This window comes from Vulpes vulpes, chromosome 2, assembly GCF_048418805.1.
Source record: "Vulpes vulpes isolate BD-2025 chromosome 2, VulVul3, whole genome shotgun sequence".
Taxonomy (NCBI): Eukaryota; Metazoa; Chordata; class Mammalia; order Carnivora; family Canidae; genus Vulpes; species Vulpes vulpes.
Window position 1 is genome coordinate 53,529,209 of NC_132781.1, and position 25,890 is coordinate 53,555,098.

General features: G+C 50.4%; 1 protein-coding gene across 2 annotated transcripts in view; it reads right to left on the reverse strand.

Moving 5' to 3' along the window:
* The window catches only part of HMCN2 (hemicentin 2), a 146,287-nt gene that overhangs the window by 115,122 nt on the left and 5,275 nt on the right, over nt 1-25,890 (reverse strand). For both annotated transcript variants that reach the window (XM_072748358.1, XM_026009226.2), the window contains exons 2-7: nt 13,534-13,604; nt 11,927-12,085; nt 10,967-11,089; nt 3,528-3,699; nt 2,772-2,878; nt 1,551-1,671 (exon numbers count right to left, since the gene is read on the reverse strand). In XM_072748358.1, coding sequence (XP_072604459.1) covers nt 1,551-1,671; nt 2,772-2,878; nt 3,528-3,699; nt 10,967-11,089; nt 11,927-12,085; nt 13,534-13,604 — 753 coding nt within the window. The remainder of the gene's footprint in view (nt 1-1,550; nt 1,672-2,771; nt 2,879-3,527; nt 3,700-10,966; nt 11,090-11,926; nt 12,086-13,533; nt 13,605-25,890) is intronic.

Consider the following 25,890-nt stretch of genomic DNA (forward strand, 5'->3'; position numbering starts at 1 on the left):
CTGCTGGGGATGGAGAGACAGAGGGGGGCCTGCTACTGTCCGTGGTCCTGAAACGCCACTGTCCATCCAAACTACGGCTTCCCACGGCCACATCACCTCCCATCTCCGGCCTGGGCTCTTGGGGAGTAGACCTAGGAGAGGGCATTTCTCTCCACTCCACCCATCCCCTATTAACTCTGGGGCTGGTGTCATCAGGCAGGCTCTGGGACCAGCCTAGGTGAGGCACATGCTAGTCTGGGAACTCTGACTCCTGCCTATTCTCTCTCCTGTTCAGCTTCCCATTGATCTTCTTCTTTTCTGTCTTATTAAAAATGGACTTTTCACACTAGTCCAGAAAATAGAGAACTAGAGTCGGGTTTCATAATTCCCCTAGTTGATTTGGGGACATGGCTAAGGTCTTTCCTTTTTCAAACAATTATTTTTTTGTCTTAGAGATCATAAACCAGGGAACTGAGGGTGTGGTTGGTATGATCCATCAAAGGCATTACATTTTTTTTGAAGAAACATGGAACAATATGGAAAGGGCATATAAGAATCTGGAAGTCCAGATTCCTTTGAAAAAGATGTGTGTCAGGGCTGGACCCCATCCTCATGTTGCAACAATCAGCAAAGGGCACACTCCCCATGGTGGGGCAACCACTCCAGTTAACCACAGCCTCCCCCACTCTCTGATGCCCCTGCACTGAAGCCAAGTGCCAACTGCTGTTTGCTGTTTTTCTCTCCCCTTTTTAAAAAACTGTCTCAGACCCACATCTTTTTCAAAAGCAGAAACCAAAGAAGATTCCACATGGCTTCCCCTTCCCCCTCTTCCACTGAGGACTGGCCCTAGGGACCCCCCAGTTGTCAAGCACTGCCTTTAGGATTATTTTCTCTCCTGGCTCTAGAAGAGGAACAAAGTTTCCCTGCCTCACTCCCTTCCTGCTACTGGGAAAAACAAGCACTAAATAAGCAAGCAGCCCCTTTTCACTTTGAAGATGTTACTGCTAGTCCTGGCACAGAACTGAGGGCTGACAAGGATGCCAAATGTTAGACAAAATACATGCTTGAAAGCTCTAAGAATCTGGTACTTACCATTTTGGTCACCGGTCACTGGTCCAGAGTTAGCCTGAGCTGGTCTAGTTCCCTGCCCATCTCCCTTCTGAGCTGGTTCCAGCAAAATCCTCTGAATGGCCCCATGGTGAGGGATCATACTTCCCAAACTATAAACTGGGACCCCTGATCTGGCCACCAGATGGTATTTTCTGGCATGGAACTCTGGCAACCTGGGCCAAAAGCCCCTGCCTGCTCTGGAGCCCAACATTCTCCAGATGGAACCATGATGGGGCACACAGGCAACCCCAGATCCTAGTGGGCAGCTTCTAACCAGAAAACCGGCCTTGTACCTCCAACTCCAACATCCCCCTAGGCTCCCAAACCCCACCAGCCTCCGCAGGGCCCATTCTAGCCACACACTCATAGCCTGACCCCCAAGGTTCCCCCACCTTCCAAAAGCAAGCCCCTTCTCTCCAGAAAGCAGCTCTGCATCACCCCCAGGGTCAGGAGCACTGTACCTTGCAGGGGCCACTCAATGGTGTGATTGAGGTCCAGAGAAGGCTGGGTGGAGAAACCGGCGCGGAAGTCGATGTTGCTGACACCTGTGATCCTCACTGAATGGCGACCACTGCTATAGACCTAGCATGGGCCCAAACCCACGTCACCAGGGTGCCCGACTCCAGCACCTCAGCTCCAGGGCAGAAGGTGGCCTCCCTGCCCAGCCCCCGGTGCCAGCAGCTGGAATCTCCCACCCTTGCAGGCACGCAGGCAACTACCCTGCTCCCCGGGGGCCCAGCACTAGGCTCCCCAAATGCAGTAGAAGAGGCCCCAGGTATGACACTGCCCTGACTGGGACTCTTGAAGCTGCTCTGCCTTTCCAGCTGCCCCCCAACACCCACGGTCTCATCTGCCTCCTGCATGTTTAATCCCTGCCTTGCCTTCCCCACTGGCATGAGAACTCTTGGCTCAAAAATGCTGACACTGAAATGTAGGGGCCCATGTTGCCCTTTCGCCTGTAGCATCTACACCAGCCGAGGGCCTGGCACCTAGCAGGTGCTCTTCAAATGTCTGCCCCACCAGCAGGACCTCACACCCTTCCAAGGCAGCAGCCTGCCCCATCCCAGGACATTCTGCCAGGAGCCCAGCTTACCCCCAGTCCCTGACCCCAGCACCTTGCAGATTAGAGCAGGCCCCCCACCCTGTGCCAGGCCTGTCCCTCTAAGCCATTCTTCCCTCAAGGTCTCCCTTGCTTCTTTTGTTCATTCTTCACAGGATGGGTTTCTGAACCTCAAGCCAGATTAGTCATCCACCTCTGGACACTCAAGCTGTTTCTCCAACTCCTTCTTAGAAGTTGCCTGATTAGGGATGCCTAGGTAGCTCAGTAGTTGAGCATCTGCCTTTGGCTCAGGGTCCTGGGATTCAAGTCACATCAGGCCTCTTAGGGGGAGCCTGCTTCCCCCTCTGCCTGTGTCTCTGCCTCTCTCTGTGTGTCTCTCATGAATAAATATATTTTTTAAATTCCCTAATTAACCCCAAATCACTCTATTTCCTCTCACCGGTGGAAGGCAGGATAGTCCTCCTCTGTTCCTGACCCTTTGAGTCTATTGATATGTCCACATCACCATCCAGGCTCCAGCCCTCAACTTCCCAGGGCCCAGGCTCCCCAGCACAGGCAGGAAGGAGACAGGGTCTCTACCTGGTGAAACTGATCCCCCTCCCTGGGAACCAGAGCCTCCTACCTTGATGGACCACAGGCCGGGATGCTCAGGCTTAAAGGCGACAACCTTGGCAGAGTCAGGGATGTTGAGGAGCATGTTGAGGCCCTCGTCCTTCTGGAGGATCCTCCCTGTGGAGCCCCCAAGGATTTCTTAGTCCCCAATCCTTTCCTGGCCATGAGAGAGGCCCTACCCTGTCCCCAGGAACCTACAATCCTCCAAATACCAGCCTCGGGCTTCCCAGAGGAAGTGGCCAGAGGCCTTTGGTGGTGCTCGGCCCTTCACATTCTTCTGCACGCCACCCTTGCCCAGCTCCCGGTGTGGGCTGTACACCTTACCTTTAGACCTGGGGACTCATGACATCCTCAGGGCACCATGAGGCCGGGTGACTGGGTCCTAATCTCATTGACCCCAGGTGAGAACCACCTAAGTTACTCCACCCTAGTTTCCCATCTCAGTGGCATGCCTCTAATTCTTGCTCCAATTGACCTGCTAGGCCCTGTAGGGATTTGCTGAGAGAATATGGGGAAGACTCCATAGGAGCCTCGTGTCCCAGGGACGGTCGTTACCTTAATTCCCCTCGCTTGGCTGCTAACAAGCTTCCCTGCTTCCTTACTCGCCATGAGCACCCTCACTGCCCTGCACTTGGCATCCCCCACCTTGCTCCTAGAGCTTTATGTCCAAACCCCCTGTCACCCTGGGGCCTCTCTCGTTGTCCTGTCCTCAACTCCCAGCTCAGTCCCGGGGTCAAAGAAGATGCCAGTCCTCAGGTGCACATACCCAGTGGGTCTCGGACTTCGATCTGGGGACCCGGGCCACTCAGGGAGATGGTGACTTCCTTCAGGCTGGGGTCCAAGGGGATCCTCCACGTGTGCTCGCCCTCCTCCTTGTGGTCCGTGGACAGCAGGTGCACCTTGGAAGTCTGGACTGCTGATTCTACCCACTTCAGCACCTGGGAGGCAGGTGTGAGGAGCTGATGGCAGCAGGTGCCTGTGGTCTTGCTTATAACTGACCCTCTGGAGGCAGATCCGTAATAGGTTGCCAGCAGAATCCAGTCCCCCCCTCCCCTGGGTTTTAGGCAGCATATAGGCTTTCCAGGTCACCTAAGGCCACCCCACTCCCACGGGCCCTACACCATGGCCAATTCACACACCATGACCTTCCTGACCTGTGGGCTGGGAGCTGTGACACCTGAACTGAGGCAGCTGGGAGGGAAGGGCCAATTTCTATGGCACCTGTTACTTCCTCCAGGAAGCCTTCCAGATGCCTGCTACACACAGGTGAACCCTGGAGATATGGAATGTCCCCCCAGAACAATGCCATTCACCCTCATCCCTGTGGGCCCTCAGACCACACTGCTGCCAGGGTGCCAAGCTCTCTAAGCAGGACCGAGAGGGTCCACTGCAAAGATAGAATCTCTTCCTGATCTGTTTCCCCTGCCTTTGGCTCAGGTGGTGATCTCAGGGTTCAGGGATTGATGTCAGGTTCCCTGCTTGGGGGGTGGGGTAGTCTCCTTCTCCCTCTCCCTCTCCCCCTGTTCTCTCTCTCTCTCTCTCTCATGCCCTCTGGTCTGGGAGCCCCATGACGGCAGAGACCCCCTCCTGTGCCCCGAGCCCAGTGGCTGGCACAGAGAGGGTGTTCAGGAAGCATTTGTTCACTGTGTGTGTTCCTGCAGGGCCATCAGATTCACCTGACAGACACTTCACTCAGTTCCACCCCCAATCCTCCCTTGTAACACCCATGCCTCCCAGTCTCCAGTAAGAAGAGCAGGAAAGAGGACAAGGAGGGGGCTCCTTCCAGGCCAAGTTACTTTAAGGCTTTCACAGAATGCTTCTCGAACAAAACAAAATGAAACACGAACCTCGCTGTACAGCAAATCAGCACCATAACCACAGAGAGAAAAGAAGAGTGCCTAGTGAATTGAACACCCAGGCTTTCAACTATACTTTCCCAGTGGAAGGCACTCTGCGTGCGGACAGAAAGAACTGCAAAGAAATTCTTCCTTGGTAGCTTTGAGTTGGCACAAAGGATCATGCTTGTGAAACTGTTTTATGTGTCTTGCGGGATAAAGCAAAGAAGTAAAGATGTTAATGCTTGCTGAACCAAGATTTGCTCTTACAGCCAAGTGTAAGGGAGAGTTGCAAGTATTTTATTTATATACAAATTCATTCCAAATGAATTTATAACCCAGTGGTTTCTGAATACCATTCCCCACTAGGACGGTTTGGGGAAATGGCTGGTTCCAGGTCTGGAGCAGGCGATTTACAAGATAAGCCTGAGACAACTAGCAATTCCATAAAGCAAGGAAGTTCTCAAAGATGAATGGGTACATAGCAAAAGGACACAGGGACCAGGCTGAGGGAGCTCCCATGAACTAAATCTGGGGGAGCCAGAGCCCCGCAAAGAACAATTACCTTAACTGAAATGTAATCATAGAATCTGTGTGCCTGGGTGGCTCAGTGGTTGATCATCTGCCTTTGGCTCAGGTCATGATCCCAAGGTCAGGCAAGGGAGCCTGCTTGTCCCTCTGCCTATGTCTCTGCCTCTCTGTGTCTCTCATGAATAAAATATTTGAAAAAAAAAAAAAAAAGAATCCGAGTGCCCATAATAATACTCAAAAAAGAAAAGCAAAATTCAAAATGATAAAACCTTACTTGCCACCCATGAAGGCAACTTCTTCATTAAAGAGAAAGATTTAAGTATGGTCCCTGTCTTTTCAATAGGTTTGTGTGTGTGTGTGTGTGTGTGTGTGTGTGTGTGTGTGTGCTTCAAAAAAACCAAGTCATCCCTTTTGGGGACCAAGAGCTCTTCTTCATGGAAGAAAGCCCACTAGTAAATATGAAAGAGATGATGCAATTAGGAGATCATTTTGCAACCCCTAATGAAATCACTGTTTCAGGGAAGCGTCCCCCACAGATGCCACAACCATTAGATGAAAGTGGATGGGGCACTGGATGTCCAGGTAGAGCCGCAGCATTACCCCCATGGACCACTTGAGCCATAAAGGGAAAAACATGGCCCTACAATGCAGACAGCTGGCTGTCACCACCCTAAGCCAGGAACCAAATCTATCGTCAGGAATAGCAGCACAATGAGACGTGACTTACTCCTGGTGTGATGCAACAGAAAAGACACACAGCACCAACCATAATATATTTCTGCCCCAAACACTGGCCTCCATTAATCAGTCCCTTAGAGCTAACTGCCAGGTTAGGGGAAATACATGGGGGAAAGAAGCAAATCAATGACACCATAAAGAAACAATCAGATGAATCCAGAACCCAAGACATTGTACAATCAATGCCTCTCCAATAAGTTAGTGGCAGAGAAAAAAGTGTAGAAGGCTCCAGATGTAAGAGGACTTAACAGACATAACAACCAAATGAAATGCACAGCCCCTGATTAAGTCCTGATTTGACAAAAACTATTACAAAAGACATATTGAGGACAATTAGGGAAATTTGAATATGAACTTGGCGTTGGATGTTAACAGTGAAGTACTCTTCATTTTATTTGAGGATATTGTGGATTATGTCCAAGATCATATTTTTAAAAAAATTCACACTGAATTATTTATGGATAAGACAGAATGGGAGAAATAAACCAGATGGGGAAAAGTATTAACTGCTGAGTCTAGTTGGGACATAAGTTCTTCTTACCTTTCTTGAACATCTTTCACAGTAATATTTTTAAGGAAAAGTCCTCATGACTTTAACTTATACCCCTTAACAACCACAGAGGGGTCCTGTGGCTGGCCAATTCCAATCATCTGGAAGCAGCCTCCTGGAAAACCATCTGATAAAGTTCGAAGCTGCATTCAGCCCCAGTGAGGAAAACGTTCTGTGATTGATGAGTAATGTCTGCCATGGATACAGGATTAGAAAGTAGCGTCTCGCGTGCTGCATATTGGCCATCCTCGCTCTGAATCATAGTCCTACCGTGCGATCCTCCACGAAAGAGAACAGGAAAAGACAGGAATTGAAAGAACTGCCCAAGATTTAAAAAGTGACCGGGTTTTGTTCAGCCCGAGCTGGAAGGTTGGTGCCTAGATTTCAGTTACCACAGGGTAAGAATCCTGTATTCTGAAAACTCACTTGTTTCTATGCTTGGAGCTGCCGCTTTCTTCTCTTTTTTGCCTAGCTTTCTAAGTAATGTTTCTCTCGAAAACATTCTCCTGCACACGGGGGCTGGCTGGAGGAAGCAGCAGCCAAGGCTCCCAGCTGGAGAGGCAGACAGAAGCTGGCGAGGTGAGGCAGCCGCCCCCACAGCAAAGCCACAGCTCCATGGTCACTGTCCTCTTCGCCCCAGGGCCGGGCCTCATCAGGGGTCATGAGGAAATCACAACTGGGTAAAGCTGCTGGGAGGCAGTGGCAGCACCAGCTGACAAAGACGCAGAGAAATCATACCCACTGTTGTGTTGCAACTGTCATTACAAACTTGTCCTGATATGTTCCGACAGGGGGACGATGCCCGGGAGTGCAGGCTACTGAACCACAGAGAAGGCTCAGACACAGCACAATGCCAGTGACCCCACAAGGAGGCTGCGTGCCCATGGGGTCTGTCCCGGAAGCACATCACTGCCTGAGGGGTTGGGGGGGGGGAGCTGGGGGTGCTGACAGTCTTGTCCACAGCAAGGCCAGACCTCCTATAGGTCCAGGCCTGCAGATAAGGCTTCCCAGACCCTACAATACCCTCAGGGCTTGGAGCGGAATGTAGGGAGCCTTCTGAGCAGAGAGCCTTCATCAAGCAAGCTCAGTGTTTACTTGGCGGAAACAATGGCTTCCAGATGTTAGCGGGACTGGGGGCCTGCGAGCCAGCGCTGCAATGGGGCTCATCGCTCTGTCACCGATAGGGAAGGAATGAAAGAATCTGGCGCTGCTACCCTGGCCAGATGGCTGCCGCTCGGCCGGTCACGGCAGATAAATCATCCCCCGAGGCTCCTCCCCGGACACTTGACAGCCAGGGCGGCCGAGGATGCGGAGAGGAGAGGCCAGGGGGCCCATAGGGCCTCAGAGCAGAAAGTAGGGAGCAGGATCAGGGGCCTGGATCAGGATGCTCGGCGGGCAGTGATGAAGAGAGAACACCACCTCAGCTGGCTGGAGCCACTGGGCACTCAGATTCTGAGAACCTGTCACGAGAGAGCCCCTACTCTTCAGGGGGCTTCACTGGAGCCAGGCATAGATTCTGGGCTCCCACCAAAGCAAGGGGCTAGAGTTGCAGCCATTAGGCTTCCTGGTGCCTACCGGTTACCCCGGCTCACTAGGCAGGGGCTCTCCTGACCCACTGTGCACAGGAGGAAGCGGAGGCCCAGAGAGGTCAAGTGCCATGTTCAAGGTCACGCTGCAGGCAGGTGGCAGGGCTGGGGTCCGAAGCTGGCATGGGCCCTAACCCTCTACCACGCTGCCTCCTTCCTGGAAGAGTCCAGGATGACGTTATCTCCAGGACCTGTGCCTCCTGATCTGTTAATTGGAACCACCTGGGCAGCCCTCCCTGCCTCCTCTACCCCCACTTACTGTCTAGAAAGGTGCTTCATCTTTCTCCTAGTTGATGTGCAGAATCCAGGCAATTTGGCACATTTGTATGGGTTGGTGCTAGACGGGGAAGGGTCCAGGCTCCCAGAACAGACCTCCTGGGATCAGGGACAGCTGCAGAATGAGGGGGTTTGCCCAGCAATTCCAGCCCACTCTGCTAGGAACAGCGACAGTCCCTTGAGTTGTGTCTAAGCCAGACAGGGAGGGGGTGGGGAGACACGATGCTGTGCTTGGACACGGGGGTCAGGTCTTAGACCTAGCTATGCCTACGCTCCCCCACAAGGGGCCATGGTGCCTCCCTCCCCCGTCCATTGAAGGATGGCAAAAACTCCAAATTGCCCCCACCAAGAGGAGGGGAGCCTCACCTTGCTTTCATTACCCAGGAACCCCAAAGGGCCAAGGCCACAACTGGAAAAAAGTGAAAGCTCAAAAGCCCTGAGACCTAACCTAGATAGATTCCGTCTCTGTGCCCAGCACCTGAGATGGCACCAGCCAGCAGCAGGTGCGCAGTGAGTGGGACTTGAAGGGAAGAGGGAACATAGAATATGTCGCTCCTGCCACACTGGACACACTTTGACTGTAAAAGGACTTAACACACATGCACGGTTTGGGGACTTTGGCAACTTCTAAGGAGTCATTTTCTCAGCTGGAGCCCCCTGGCTTGGGCAAAGGCACTATTCCCTCTCCTGGGGAGTGGGGTGGGGGGTGGGGATGACCACAGCCCCGAGTGCCCCGGCCACTTTCTCAGGCTTGTTGAATGTCTGGGAACATCTGGAATGACACAGCTCTGTGTCCAGGAAGGAGAAGGATCCAGGCCCTTACCCAGAGGCAGCCAATCCTGGCCACCGGAGGTCCCATTGAGTCCAACACATATTGCCAGGTCAGGCTCCCATAGCAGAAGGCTGGGCACCACGGCCAGGAGCCAGTGGATTCACCCCACTTTCCCGCCTCAAGAGAGAGAACCAGTGGGGGGGGGGGAGCCCAGCCCCACACTTGGGCAAACCGTCCTCCAATAACCTGCCCAGCTGTCCTGATGTCTGATTTGTCCCCGACACAGACCCAGCTCCTGCCCAAATAGGTCTCCCCCAGAACAAGGACCAGGGCCATCGCTCCACTCTGAAATGCGTCCCACACTCACTTGGGTGGCCCAGAGCCAGAGTAGGCTGACATGCCAAAAAATAAAGTCTAATGTGTCTCAGAGAACCATAAACGCCATTTGTCAATGGGGAGTTAAGGCACGCTAATCTAAACACGGCCCTGGAGACCATTTTCTTCAGTGCATAAATATACAACACAAAATCAAACTGTCTCCTGGAGGCTACAGCAGGGCTGGCTGGAGCCAGGGTTCGCCTCTCAGATGTGGCCTCTCTTGCTTCCTCTTCCCAGGGTCTTAGGCACAAGGGAGCCCACATCTGTCCATTTATCAGCTATTTACTGAGCACCTGCTCCATGCTGGTGGCCGCATGAGGTTCTGGGGATACAGCAGGAAACAGGACCCATAATAAGGGCCTGGCTCTCAGGTTGCTCCCAGCCTAGCGGCATTCAGTAATGGTGCAGTTATAAAATTGCAGTTATGTAAAGCAGGGCAGGGAGCTGGGAGGGGGTATTAAAGAAGACTTCATCTTGATGGGAAATCAAGGAATGTCTCCCAAGGAGAGAGCATTTCAGCTAAGACTGGGAAAATGAGGGTAAAACAAGTTGCATGAGCAAAGGCCCTGGGGTAGAAAGACATGGGACACTGAAAGCCAGTGAAGTGGCAGCAGTGAGCAACAGGGAGAACACAGGCCATGGGGTCTGGGAGGCAGGGGTCAGATAAGGCTCTGGACCTCTCCTGGGAGAGACCTGTTGGTCAGATTTGCTCTAGAAAGACCCAGTGGGATATGAAAGATGGCTCCCAGAGGCTCAAAAAAACCCAGCTGTGAGCACCACTTCCCAACTCTGCTCAGTGACTTCACAATGGCAGCTTGAAATCAGCCAGGGTGGGAGGATTTACACCATGGGAATGGACATTCTTGTTCTTTCCAGGGAGGTGGTTGTGAACATTTACCAGCGTGTTGATAGAAGGATCCCTCTGGCTCCCGAGAGGGAGTGGATGTGTGGGGAGAGGGAAGGAGGGTAAGCCCTGAGCGGCCAACAGGACCTGCAGGGGAGAAAGACCTGGCCCCCAGTCCAAGAATAAGATGAAGACGCGGACAACCTGGTCAGCACCAGGCTGAATGAACCCAGATCTTGACAACCCAGATCACTTGACCCAGGCCCAAGCAAGCCCCTGCTTGCTAAGTGCCCCCAGCAGGATCTTCTGGCCTAGTGACACAGCCTGAACCTGACACCCCCCGCCCCCCACCCACTCCTCTACCCATCCCAGGCTCCCTGACTCAGGGGAGAAGCCCACCCCCTACTCCCATTTGTGACAAACTTTGCTAGGTCCATCCCACCAGCCTGGACCATCTGTGGGACCCAGGGTGCTCCTTCCAGCTCCAGCCTCTTCACCTGCAAAATTGGCAAGCCTGTAGCACCTGCCTTTGGGGTGGGCCACAGGTTGAAGGGCTTGGCGAGATGTCACACAGCCCTGAGCACAGCTCTTGCAGCGCTGGCCGCAGGGTGAGGACACGGCACTGCTCGCCAATGGCAGCTATCCGGCCACCAGGCACAGATGCCAGGGAGGCAGAATGGCCAGGGGAGGCTCACCTCGGTCACCTGCTGCTTGTCCAGGTGGAACACCTGCCCAGAGCTGGTGGCAGCGATCTCCTCGTAAGCCAGGTAGCCAGGGTGAGTGCGGTCACCACAGTCCCCCGTCAGCACAAAGACCACCTGGAAGAGCGACACGAAGCCTGGCTCTGGCTCGGGGCTTCCCTGACCGCCTACTTCAGGGGTGTGTGGCAGGGCTGGGACAAGGGAGGAGGGACCAGGGGCGAGCCCTTGCCTCTCTCTGGGCTCAGGTGATGCACCTGTCAAATGGGAATGATAAGAGTGCCCACCCCTGGGGATCAGGGCTAACTCAGGTCAAGGGTGTAGCACAGAGCCAAGTACTAAATCTACAACACAGAAGGGAATGGAATGGCTCCCCTCCGAGCAGCCCCATGGGCGGGGTGGGGGGCTGGTGGGGGAGGCGCAGAATTAGAAGAACCTTGGAGAAGGCAGTTTGTTCTAGACGGGAGAACAGGGAAGCTGTCCCAGCTCTTGAGAGCTTCACCCAAGGAGATCACACGGTTGGGGGGTCCTTCTCCCCTTCCCTGTGCACATCCCTCCCCCACCCCTGGCTGTGAAAGCCAGAAGCCAAAGCCCTGGCAGGGAGTCCAGCCCCCGAGGCAGAGGGATAAAGGGTGGGAAAAAGGGTGCCAAGCACCGCAGAGATGGGAGCAGAGGCGACGCCAGGAGGAAAATGGATTGCACAGACTCTGACAGGGTGCGAGGGGAGCGGGTGGTGTGGTCTTTATCAAGAACGAGCCTCACCAGGCGGCAGCAGCCCCAGCGGGCGGGGGGCCCAGAACATGAGAACACACTTGGACTTCAGCAGACCAGCTCGGCCTCGAGGAGAAGCAGCCGTTTGGCAGGTGGGGGCTTGGGCTGCCTGCACTGGGCCCCCCCCCCGCTTCCTCGGCACCCCTGGGGGCCCCCACGCTCCAGCTCCCCTAGCCAGCCCCTCACCTGTGACTGTTTAAGCTGCAGAAGCCGCAGAAGTTCCTCCTTCTTGTGGTAGTCCTTGGCACGGGCATCCGAGAAGACGTAGATGAAGGAGCCGGGGTTGGCCACCTCCACGGCAGCCCTGATGGCCCCCACGCTCATCTCGGGACAATCACCGCCCCCCTGCAGGATAGGGTGGGTGTCAGGGGCTGCCGCCTGCCTCCTCCAGGTGGGGCCCACCCAGGGATACCTCTCACACCCACAGGGAGGAGGGAGCTCTTGCTTTAGACCCGTAGCACCAGCCGTTTACTCACCCCTGCAAGAGTGGCATGGTCCCTCCTATGGGGCCTGCTATAAGCGCTAATATGCACAACACGATTATTTAATTACCACTGCGATGAGTGATACAAGTTGGGGAGAGGGACGGGAGTCCCAGGATATCTAACAGATGCCCCAAAGAAGCCACATGTTAGCCAAGGCTGGGAGGACAGAGGGTGCAGGAGGAGCCAGGAGGAGAGGTGGGCGTTGGGCAGGGGAAAGCATTCAAAGCCGCATCCCGAAATCCTCTCTGCAGGTTGCCCTGGAATGAATCCCAAAGCAGCACACACTCCCAGCCTCCTCGACCATGGACAGGACCTCTACTCTGTGGGCAGTTTTGCCCACCTGGGGCCAGCAACAGGGTTGGCACAACTTTTCAGTAATGCTTCTCTCCTGGATTCACTCATCCAGCCCACAAGCACTTCCTGTCTCCTCTGTGTGCAGGGCCCACTTCTGAGCCCTGGGGGACCTGGCACTGAACTAGACAGATACGGGGGTCCCTGCCTTCAGGGAGCTGCTGCTTGGTGGGTGGGAGAGATGCTGAACCCAGGTGTTCAGTGCAGGAAAGAAGCCCAGGTGGCCATGGGGCTTCTGACCCAGTCATGTTGGTTTCAGGGGTCTGGACTGAGACCTCTCACATCCTCCTTTATTTTTTTTTATTATAAATTAATTTTTATTGGTGTTCAATTTATCAACATACAGAAAAACACCCAGTGCTCATCCCATCTAGTGTCCCCCTCAGTGCCCGTCACCCATTCCCCCCACCCCCCCGCCCTCCTCCCCTTCCACCACCCCTAGTTCGTTTCCCAGAGTTAGGAGTCTTTATGTTCTGTCTCCCTTCCTGATATTTCCCAACATTTCTTCTCCCTTCCCTTATATTCCCTTTCACTATTATTTATATTCCCCAAATGAATGAGAACATACACTGTCCTTCTCCGATTGACTTACTGCACTCAGCATAATACCCTCCAGTTCCATCCACGTTGAAGCAAATGGTCACACCCTCCTTTAACCACGACATACCTCCTCCTTCCAATGCTTCAACTATTCACTAAATAATAAGCACCTACTATGTGCAGGGCACGGGCACTCCCGTAGGTAGTCCCCTACGGGACTAAAGAAAGGAAGGGACCCCCAGAAGTAAAGTACAGAATCTTCAGGATCTCCAAGCCAGGGTGCAGGCCACAGGCAGCGTTGGGAAACAGGTCATGGCAGTTGTGGGAAGCCTCCATCTTGGCCCCCGGGGGTGGGCCAGAGACCCTTGGCCTCAGGCTTGGGCTGGGAAAGGAGCAGCCAGGGGCGGAGCAGCCCACCTGCACATACAGTTCTCTCAGCTCTCTCTGAAACACCGCTGGATCTGCCGTGAGGGTCACTGGGCCAATATCTGTAGAGAAAAGAGAGAGAGGCTCAAGTGGGCTTGTATTCCCGGATGTATCACCTCCACGGAGTGGCGCAGCAGTTACAAGATGTGCTACCAGAGGGCAAAGAAGGTGAAGCTTGGGCCCCAGAGACCCCCACCACCAAAAGGGGAGCAGTAAGGGAGCAGTTTCCAGGTCTTCTGGGATCTGACCTGGAAGAGAAGTCAGGCCACTCATCCCCCTGCCCTGCCCTGCTCCAAGCCAGGCCCAGAGCTCCAGGAGAGCACAAAGGTGAGACAGAGCAAACCCCTAGTTCCTCCTCAACATCACTGTTCCCAATCTTTCCTGAACATGGTTGTCCTAGGAACCTCCCCTCTACCCACCACCCACCCACCCCCACCATCAGCGGGAAAGGAATTCTGGAAAGACAAAGAGATAGAGAAATGGTCCAACACCAACGAGGCTGATCAATGTGAATAAAGTCTTCCAGAAACTTTATCCATATTTTAGCTCATTGACAAAGAGCAGAGTTCAGTTGCAAAGGTGGACTACACCAAATGCAGGTGAAGACAGCAGGGCAACCAGAACTTCTGTCCACGGCTGGTGGGAATGCAAAATGGTTCGATCACATCGGAAGACAAATAGAACTTTCTAAAACACTCAGCGTGCATATCCCATACGATCCAGTCATTTCACTCCTAGGTATTTACCCAAGAGAAATGAAAACACATGTCCACACCAAGGCTTGCGCTCAAATGTTCAGGGCAGTTGTATTCATAATAGCCCAGAACTGGAAGCCAGCCAGATGTCCATCAACCAATGATCAGATAAACAAACTGTGGTCTCTTCAGATAATCAAATACTACTCAGCATGAAAACAGAACAAGCTACCAATACAGGCAACCACATGGACGAACCTCACAGACATAACGCCGCATGAAAGAAGCCAGGCACAGTTATATGGTCCCATTTACAGAAGTTCTGGAACAGGCAGGATTAACCTAAGGTGGAAAAAAATCAGAACAGAGGCTGTCTGGGGGATAGGGACATGCAAAGAGACTGTCGGGGAAGGTGGAAATGTTCTATATTTTGTGATAGGAGAGTGGGTTCCACAGATGTATCGGGTACATGGTTTCCCCAAAGTGCAAAGCAAAAATGTGTGTGTTTCAATGTATGAAAATTCCACCTCCTAAAACCAGAACCATAGGAAACAATCATCACGGGGTGTGGGGTGGAGGATAGATGGTGGGAAGAGGTATAGATGAACAAGGATGGCAGAACAGTTTTGATATTTGGTGATGGGTATGTGGGGGACTCATTACACTACTTGCTTGCTTTGTATATATTTGATATGTCCCCCAGTAAAAAGATTTTTTTAATAGCTGTTCGTTGGAAGCCACAGCTAACATAAGACAAGGCTAACAGCACGCTGAAAACATGGCTAGAATCCCAAATCCCCATGTGGACATGTGTGCATGACGGGGGCTTTACAAGGTTCATGGACATCAAATTTCTTAGGAAACTATTTCATCTGCATCCTTGGTGAACTCTAATAATGGGCTATTTTTGGTTCAAGAATTCTAAATTCTAGTCACCCTGAAAAAATTCCCATACTCTGGGCGCCCGGGTGGCTCAGCTGTTGAGCGTCTGCCTTTGGCTCAAGTCAGGATCCCAGGGTCCTGGGATCGAGTTCCGAGTCGGGCTTCCTGCATGGAGCCTGCTTCCCCCTCTGCCTGTGTCTCTGCCTCTCTCTCATTCTGTGTCTCTCATGAATAAATAAATTTTATAAATCTTAAAAAAAAAATTCCCATACTCATCGACTAGTCCACTGACTTGGTCTTTCTTAGGGAAGGAAGCCCATGGAATTATCTGGTGTTCATCCACGCTCTCAAGGAAAGTATGGACACTAGCTCTTCTGCTCAACACTTTAGGATCAGTCATCCCCTGCGGGGGCCCCTGTCTCTGTGTTCTGAATTTATTCATCATGCCCAACACCCTCCCTCAGCTGCTCCAGCCTCTACCAAGCCTCCCCACTGCCTCCAGGCCTCCCACTTTCTGAACTCGGTAATAATTGATTCAGGCAAACCCTCAGCCTTTGCTGACAGATCTGATTGGGATCCTGACTCCATCCTTCAGCCACAGGACCCTTAAGACCTTACTTCACTATCCCTAGGCTCAGTTTCCCCATCTGTAAAACGAGGCATATGACACCACCATCTGTCCTGGCTGAGAAGCATCACTGTGAGAACAAGAAGGGACACAGCAAAGGGTCAGAAAACCAGAGGGGGCCCTGCCCCCACAGCTTGCAGCTCCCCAAGCTCCAGCGTGACGTCTCACAAGAGGCACAGGGCAAGACAGTCTTGCTCCAGCGTGAGTTCCTCAAACTCCAGAAAAGCAATACTTGAGATGTTTTGTACTCAACAGTGGTTCTTTCTTTATTACACGATAATACATGTTTGTGGTTAAAAATAAAAGGACACTAACGATGCTGACATTTACTAAGCAGCATCTACTACGTGCAGGCCCGTGTGCCGAGAGGCTTCCTGAGCATTCGCTCAGTGAATCCTCCCTGGCACCTGGTAGGTCTCAGTTTATCTACATTTTCGAGAGGAGACTATGGAAGCCCAGAGAGGTTAAGTAACTCGCCCAAAGACACACAGCCAGTAAATGGCAGGGCTGGGATGAGCCTAGGTCCGTGTAATGCCAGATACCAAGCTCTCGAGAATGATTCCCTGTGAATTTTACATAGAAATTCCTGACACACAGAAAGAGAAGGGAGTTCTACCAACCAGAGACAGTCATCCTGATTTTTACACATAGCCTCCAAAACGTGCGTGCGGATTTGTAAACCTGCCTCTTCCACGCATGCATCCTACTTTACACAGAATTTCTCTTGAAGTATAAATAACATACTATTTTTAACCTGATTCTTTTCACCAAATGACATATTTTGAGCAACTTTCCAGAAGGCCAAATGCTCAGTTTCAAAATCATTTTTAATGGCTACAAAGTATTTCCTTTGTATAAATGACTAAGAGTGGACGTGCCCGTCTCATATCGCTTTTTCTTCCAGTTTTTACAATGAGCAGTGTTACCAAGGGCACCTCTAGACCCATGGCATTCAAGCACCAGTTCAGTTGGTTCCTTGGCACGCACTCTCTCATGAGCACAATTACTAGGTCAAAAGCAAGGATATTTGTAAAGAGTCTGGAAGCAAGTCCGGTAACCTCCTAACTGTCCTCCCTTCTCCAGGCGGGCCAACCACGCATCTGTCTACCTGCCAACGCTGGAGAAGCCGGCCTGCGCCCGGTTCCGCTCACGTGGAGAGCGGACACCGACTGCTGCAGCCCGGGGGGCCCAGCTCTGACTCCGGCTGGCCCCTGCCCTCCCCCACCATGGCCTGTGACATCAGCCACCCCTCGGTTCCCAGTGCTGGACCAGGGCTCGGCTGACCACATGCTCTCCCGTTTGTGGCAACGTCAGAACAATAAAGTTGGTGACCTGAGTTATCACAAATAAAGCGGCAGTTGGAAGGGTGGCCTTTGCTGCTACGACCTATGGTCTTCCTCTCTGGGGGATTCAGGATGGCTCTCATTCGTGGAGGGACAAGAATTGTTCAGGGGAGTTGATTCTGTTCACAGTTCTACCTGCTAAGATAAAAAGTTGGTCACCTATGCCAATTCCTTCTGTTTTCCTTTCCTTTTAGTTCTTTTCTCTTCTTCCTCCCTCCCTCCCTTCCTTCCTCCCTCCCTTCCTTCCTTCCTTCCTTCCTTCCTTCCTTCCTTCCTTCCCTCCCTCCTTCTTTTTTCTTTCTTTCTTTCTTTCTTTCTTTCTTTCTTTCTTTCTTTCTTTCTTTCTTTCTTTCTTCTTTCCTTCTTCTTTCAACAATTTTGCTGGAGTGAGAAACCCAAAGTGGGCAGCCCCGTGGTAGAAAGTGGCAAGGATACCAGACTCACCATCTAAGGTCTAGTCTTTTGCTGCCAAGGTTGTTCCAGGAGAGTCTAAACTCTGGGAGAGAAGAAGATTCTTCTCGGAAATCGCCCATCCTGATTCCCCCACACCCCTCAGCAATGCTCAGTGACATCCTCATCCAACCTCCCTATGTCCCAAGCACTCAGCCAGCACATGCTGAGGGCCAGGGACTGTATGGCTAACACAGAGACTTGGAAAATTTCAGGAGCCAGGGAGATCCTCTGAGCTGGAAAGCCCTGGAAAGGACTTTGGCCTCTGTATTAGTTTCCTATTGTTGCTTTAATAAATTACTACAAACTCAGCATCTTAAAACAACACCCATCATTTCTGGAGGTCAGAAGTCCTAAAATCAAGGTATCAGCAGGGCTGCACCCCTTCTGGAGGCTCTAAAGGAAAATTTGCTTCCTTTATTTTTCCAGCTTTTAGAGGCCGTCTGCACTCCTTGGATCGTGGCCCTCTTCCATCTACAAAGCCTACAGCAGAAAATCTTCCAGTCTCTCTCTCACTACCCTCTGCTTCTCAGCCACATCTCCTTCTCCGACTCTGCCCCCTTCCTCTCTTACAAGGAGGCTTGTGATTAATGAACCCACCCAGATAACCCAGGATAATCTCTCCATCTCGAGATCCTCCACTTACCACACATGCGAAGCCCCTTTTGCCATGTCAAGTAACAGATTTACAGGTTCCCTGGATTAGGACCTGCACATCTTTGGGGGAGGCATTTATTCTGCCTCCCACAGATCCCATCATCCTGTGTCTGGTAAGAATGGACCTGGGAAAAACCAATTTGACTACAAACCTCTGTGCCAAACATAACAAAGTTGAGGTTAGAGAGATCCAAAGACCCCACCTTTTTTAAGATGGAGAAACTGAAGTCCAGAGAGGAGAAGAGAGTCCTTCAAAGTCAACTGGGAAGATCTGGGGCAAGAGTCACCTGGATACATCGCACAGACGGTGACCCCTTCTCCTCTTCATGACGGCAAGCCTCTGGCCAAGTTCAGTGCCTGGCGCATGGTAAGTGCTCAATAAATGCAGTTCAAATGAGTGACTGAATAAATACATTTGAATTCCATATTGTCTGAGCAGCTCCAGGTCAGGACAAAGTTTCATTTATCTTTATGATTTGTCCCAGAACAACACCAGGCATACAGTCAACACTCAGCAAACATGTACCGGATGCCAAGCCCACCCGGTCCCCAGGCTCTCCCACTACAACACGCTGCCACCCATCTCCCAGAGAAACAGATAAGAAGCGAAGCAGGAACTGATGTGATTCTTTGGGGCACACAGAGGATTTGGCCATACGGAGAAAGGGCTAGCCAGATGGACAAGAGTGTCTGTGACTGCTCTCAAGACAGAGGGCAGGGCCCCAGCAAACACTGGGGCGAGGGCTTTTTAAATGCCTGCCTCAACTTCTGAGAGTACACACTTAAACACACAGAGAGCAATCTGGGATTTCTTCCTTTTGCTGGATAATCCCTAAGCCACTTCCAGGCATAGGGTGTTACTAATGAACAGTCCCATCATTACAGGGCAGGACTGGCCTCCAGGATGCAAAGAAGGGGCTGGGGGTATGGAGATCTCCTTGCCACCTGTTCTTCCAGCCACCCACCCATCCACAGCTGTGGGCAGCAAGCCAGAGACAGATGCCTTCCTGTCATTAATTAACACTGGCCCACAGCTTCCTTCCTCTGTCATTCCTGGGACCCGCTAGACATCATCACTCACCAATCCTGAAACCCCACCAGAACAGGGTGCTGTCAGCAGGACAAACATTTCAAGACTCATCTTCCAGCAGGACAGAGTGAGGCACCAGGACAGGGCAGAGAGGGTAGGACACCTGACACATCCCTATTCGAGTTTACCTACTGAAAGGGGTCATGTGAGACGCTCCTAATCTCCTTCTTTCACTGGGTCCGGGCAGGGCTGGGCCTGGACAAAAAGTTTTGATCCCTGTACATCTTAGCATCTGCCCTTCCTAGCATGATGATGATGGTGGTGATGTTGATGGTGGTGGTGGTGGTGACAGTCACAGTAGTTTCTATGCCTTGAGCACTTACTATTTTACAGGCTTGAGCTCACTTCTATTACTATCTCCCTGCTACAAATGAGCATACCAAGACTTAGAAAGGAGACAATGCCCGTAGTGAAGGTCAAGCAGCTACTAAGTGGTAGTTAATGTCTGTACCGGTTTCCTGGGGCCACTATAATAAAACACCACAAATGTGGTGGCTTTATACAACAGAAATTTCCCTTCTCATAGTTCTTGAGGCTAGCAGTCCACAATCGGGGTGTCAGCAGAGCCATGCTCTCTGAAGGCAAATACCAGCAACCCTTGGCATTCCTTGATTTGTAACACGTTAGCACTTCAGGTCTGTCTCCATTGTCATGGAGCTTTCTCCCTCTGCTGGCTCTGCATCCCTCCTTCCTATGAGGACACCAATCATATTAGATGAAGGGCCCACCCTACTCCCATATGACTTCACGCTACTTACCTACATCTTCAAGGATCCTGTTTCCAAATACAGTCATGTTCTGAGGTCCTAGGAAGGACACAAATTTCGGGAGGGCACTATTCAACCTACAACAATGTCAAATCCACTTGTTTGCCTCCAAAGCCTGTACCTTTTGCCACTGGCTATGCTGCCTCCAAAAATAACGGTGACTATGGTGATATATTTTAATATCTTTAATATTATTAACGGTTTTAATACTTAGTAAGCACCAGGTGCTATTCTGTGCACTTGCCACATGTTCACTGAGGAAAATACAGCCCCCAGAGAAGCCTACTGTTCATTATCCCCATTTCATAGATGAGAATTTGAGGCCCAGGGAGGTGAAGTGACCTGTCCAGGGTCTTACAATGTGGACACAATACAGGCGGGCTTCAGAGCTGATCTATCAGCTCCACATTCAAGATCATGACCATTGCCAAGCTGCAGATACTCAGAACTTGCTCTCGTGTTCCCCTGGTCTCTCACTCTTGTTCCTGGAGGGGGGGAGAGGCTCGTGACTGAAGATGGGCACTTGCCAAACAGCTGGGCAGATGTGGCATGCAGTCCTTGTGAGCAGGGCCCGCTGGCCGGCTGCAAAAATCATTAAACCCATGACCTTGGCTCCATTTGTGCCGCCCTGGAGCATCTGAGCCCCAGAAGGCTGGTCTGGAACAATCTCTCCTCAGGCAGATTGTTTTCCGTTCGACAAGAGGAGGGTGTGGAGCCTCTGGGACTGGGAGGATCATGCACAGAATCGCACCCAGCCCCTCCCCCCAGGTGATGCTCCAGCCCCTGGCCCAGAATCCTGTGCCCCGGGGGAGTCGGTCAGGGTCACAGCCAGGCACTAGAGGCCCAGCCTCAAAAAGACCTCATGCCATGGACCCTTCCCAGGCCTGCCCTTCCCCCCTCCTCCTTGAAAGCAGGGCTTGATCCTGGGGCCAGTTCTGGATTTGCACCTACCCACCCCCCTCCAGCCGCAGTGCCCCCAGGCCGGGTCCCCCAGTCTGCCCCAATCGTGGGCAAACTGCATCCACTCTCTGGGACACAGGCTTCCCATTTCCAAGGCAGGGGCTGGAGTCTAGCCTGCTAGAATTCCAACAGTTCCTGAGCCCAGGCCTGGGTGAATGTGATTCCGTTGAAAACACCCACAAAGGACAGACACATTGGGGCAGGAAATAGTGGGGCAAGAGGCTCTGTCCAAAGAGCCAAAAGGGCCCCAGAACCTTCGTCCACCTCCTCCTTCATGTCCAGGAGTCCAGAACCCGACGCTTCCGAGGGCCTCCTCAGGAGGGCCCCTTGCCCTGAACACCCAATGGATTCGGGCTCTGCCCTACGTGTCCACATCAGCCAGGCCCTTCCATCTTCAAGATGTTCACATCCACACTCTTGGCAGCCACAGAGCCATGATTTCTGCTGTTCCCTCAGCTTGGAGTGCTCTTCCCCAATCTGTCCAGGCTCTCCCTCACCCCCACCCCTGCCAGTTCCTCTCTACCTCAACTCGAATGTCACTCCTATATCCCCACCTCTCAGGGCAACCAGGGCCTCTCTGTACCAGGGACCACACTGTGGCTAATGAACTTGGCCCTTTGCTGTGGGCCAGGATTGACTGAAGGTTCCAGGGCCAGCTGGCACCCTGCCTGGCCTGTGGTCATCCTTTGAGAATCACCTATGGAGTGAGTGAATAATGGGTCTGTCTGGGATCCCTGGGGACCAGACTGATGCATCCAGCCCATCCCAGCCCCTTATGCAGACTCCTGCCATCAGACCCCCTGCATCCTTACCTTGGCACTCTTCCTCTCAAAGGCATCCCCAACCTCTTTCTCTTCACACCCCTGCCCTGCATAGACTCATGCCTGGAAACCTCAGGCAGGAACACTGCCCTTGGATGAGGCACCATCAATGACAAGGATGTGTCTTATCCAGCTTACACCTCTCAGGCAGCTCAGAACCCCCAACCTCCAAGGAGAAAAGCATAGGGGCCAGGCCAAAGGGCTGGACTCTCCCCTCTGGAGCAAGAACCACTCAGATCTATCTCATGATGAGTGGCTGGGTAATAGCAATGTCGCTCTGGGGTGACAGTACACACACAGTCTGCAGCCAGAGGCTCAGCCGCCCCCACGCACAGGCCATGCTGTGAATGAACATGTCAGCCCTGCCTGCCTGCATCCTTGTCCCAGACCAAGTAACACCCCTGTTCCCTGAGGAAAGCTGGCAGTGTACCTGGCAACCCAGAGAAGATGCTCAAACTCACTAACAACCAAACATATGCAAATTAAAATGGGACATCATTTAGCACCTATCAAATTAGCAAGAAAGGGAAGAATGATGTGCTCAGAGGTCAACAAGGTGTGATGTGGGGAAAATGCAGTCTCAAACTCTGTTGGTAGGAAGGCAGGATAGCACAGCATTTTTGGAGGACAGTTTAGGGATATCTAGCAAAATTTTAAATGTGCATATGCTTTAACAAAGTAATTGCATTTCTGGGACTCTATCATTCAGATATGTTTGCAAATGTGTATGGGTTTGTGGTCAAGAAACTGAAAGCGATCTATTTTCTGCAATATGGGAATGGCTGGCAATTCAAGATAGGATTAAGATCAATGAAGATTCCTTCTGTCACATCTTATGTAGTCATTAAAAACATTGAGGTGGATTGATATTTCCCAACATGGAAAGATACCCGATATATTGTGTAGGGAAGAAAAGTAAGTTGCAAAAAATGTAGGTGTCACATAATTCTGTTTTTTATGTAATAAAAAATTAGGTGCACATACGTATAAGAGTGAATTGCACACACACATGGTCTGCAAGGATGCAAAATCATGAAAAGCGTTTGCATCCCTTGAGAGTAGTATTATTAGAATATTTTACCAGTGTATATTAGTTTTGGGGACATTGTATATTACAATTTGGGGCCTGGCTGGCTTAGTCAATGGAGCATGAGGCTCTTGGTCTCAGGGTCACTGAGTTCAAGCCCCACATTGGGTGGAGAGATTACTAAAAATCTAAATAAACTTCAAAAGAAAACTTTTGCAATTTGGGGAGAAAACTTAATAATTTAAGGTGCTAACTAAAAGAGTTAACCAAGTCCTGATGCCAAAACTTGACAAAGGGCACAGAGAAAGAATGTCACTTACTGATCTGACATGCTGAAACAAAATGCAAAATTCCCCAAATGAAACACTTGCAAATGGGATCCAGCTGTATATGAAAAATCATCCATGACTGATCAGAGCTTATATGAGGAATGTGGAAATAGTTAAAAATGAAGGAATCCCATCAATAGGTCAACAGGAGGAAGAGCTTACAAATATCTTAACAAAACCAGAAATCCAATGGCTAAAATTCAGCACCCATCCCTATTTGAGGGTTTTTTGTTGTTGTTTTTTGTTTTGTTTTGTTTTGTTTTGTTTTGGGGTGTTGTTTGTTTGTTTTTTACCCTTAGTAAACTAGGAGTGAAAGCATCATCTTCGTTCACTTGTTGAAGAAAACCTCAAACGGAGAGCCAACATCACACAGCGGCAAATAATGAGAAGCAAGGCAAGAGTGACCACAGCTGCTCTTTGTGTATTTATCATTGTTCTGAAAGTTCTGGCTGATAAAGCCCATGAGATATTTCAAACAAGTGAAATATATGATTGGAAAAGTAAGGTAAAATTATCATTTGGACAGGCTATGGTTGCCAACTTAGGAAATTCAAGCCGTTACCCAAAAAAATCAGAAGTAGTTAAAAAAAAAATTTCAGTAAGAACGTTGGAAACAGAATAAATATATGAAAATGAACTGCTTTCCAACATACCAAGAATACTCATTTGCAAAAAATGTAATGGAAAAAATTTCTTAGTCAAAATAGCAACAAAAAACAAAATACTTAGAAATGATCTTTAAAAGAAATGGGTGGAACCTATAAGGAAAAAAAAACTATAAATCTTTATGAAAGGAAATAAATATGTGAACAAATGAAGAGGCGTGCATCCTCGATGGAAACAACTAAATTTTTTTTGTGACAATTTTCCCCCGAATCAAGATTTCACACAATTCTGAGCAAAATCACAATACGGTTTTTTTTTTTGTTTGGTTTGTTTGTTTGTTTGTTTGTTTGGAAGTTGACTAAGTTTTTCTGTTTGTCATCTGAAAGAATAAGTATTCAAGAATATTCTGAAACTAAAGAAGATGAATAAGGCACTGGCCTAAGTCACTCTGCAAATAAAACAGTCTGTAAGACTAAAGGCAGAACTGACTCTAGGTAATAAAATTGTTTCCCGTGGGGTACAAGTTAACGACGCTGAAGCCACTTCTCTGTATACTGTGCCTGAACCACTAAGTAAACACATGGTGGGTGGTGGGAGCCAGGTCTGTTACTGTTGGATGGGAGGTTATAGATAAGCAAGGGGAATGATCTATAGAGTGATCTATATGGTAATAAAACCAGAGTTGGAGACATCTGTATGAAATCCCATCCAGCTTACTATAGACACAGATGGTTATCTACAGAAATACTTATACTCGTGTATAAGTATATACACGAGTTTCCCATGCAGCATCCCCTCATTGCTCTGTCAGCCAAAGGTCTAGAAGCAGTGACATCCCAGTAAACCTAACACTCAGATCCTACTATCTAGGACCATTTTTCAATAGAAGGAGCCAGGGCTGCTTGGATAAAATTGTTAGAGCTAGGACTGAGGCAGAAAATATGAGTTGTGAACATCTTGTAGTGCCGGGAAGTGAGACAGTGCTTTAAAATACTCGGGGGTGCCTGGATGGCTCAGTTGGTTTAGTGTCTGCCTTTGGCTCAGGTCATGATCTCAAGGTCCTAGGATACAGCCCTGTGTCGGGCTCCCTGCTCAGCGGGGTGTCTGCTTCTCCCTCTGCCCCTCCCCCTGCTCATGCATTCTCTCTCTAATTAATTAATTAATTAATTAAATCCTTAAAATAAATAAATAAAACACACACACACACAATGGAGGCATGCCAAAGGCACATACATATCAACAGAGCTTCCAATGACCAAAGTTGGAAGAACTAAGCGACAAAGTAGTATTGAGTTATAACCTAGAGGACAGGATAAATATCCATGAGACCATACTGAGACATAGAGATGATTGAATACATGGGGAAGAAGAGGCAACTCTCCAATGCAGAAGAATTCCAAATAATTCATGCCGATTCTCCAACCTTGGTAAGGTGGGGCACAGTGTCCCACTTCTGAAGCATGGGCTGCTCACAGTGACTTTCTTTCAAAGAGGACGGTACAGAAAGGGAGAAAGAGAAGAGGAACTTCACAGTGGAGACAACTGACAACCTCAGCCATGGGATCTAGGTCAACATCAACAGTGACAGGTCATATTGATGGTATGTACCCTTGACAGAACATAATGAGAATGGCACTGCTCCTCTGTGGTCTTCCTCCCATCACCTGGTCTAACTAGAGTAAAACACCAGACAAATCATGACCGAGGGACAAAACGTCTGAGTGATTCTCATCCAAACTGTCAAGGTCATCAAAAACAAAGTCTGAGAAATGGTCACAACCAAAGGAGCCTATGGGGACACGGCAGCTGGATATAATGTGGGATCCTGGATGCACTCAGGAACAGGACATTAAGGAATAACTGAGGAAATCTGAATGAATAATGGACATTAGTTAATAATAACACATCAATATCAGTTGGTTAATTGTGATAAATGTACTATAGCAATGCAACATGTCAATCACAGGGAAAACTAGGTGTCAGGCAAATGGAAACCTCTGTACAATCTTTGCAATAAATCTGTAAATCTAAAATAAAGCTGTGCTAAAATTAAAAGTTTATTAAAGTAATTTTTAAGATTTTTTATTTTTTAA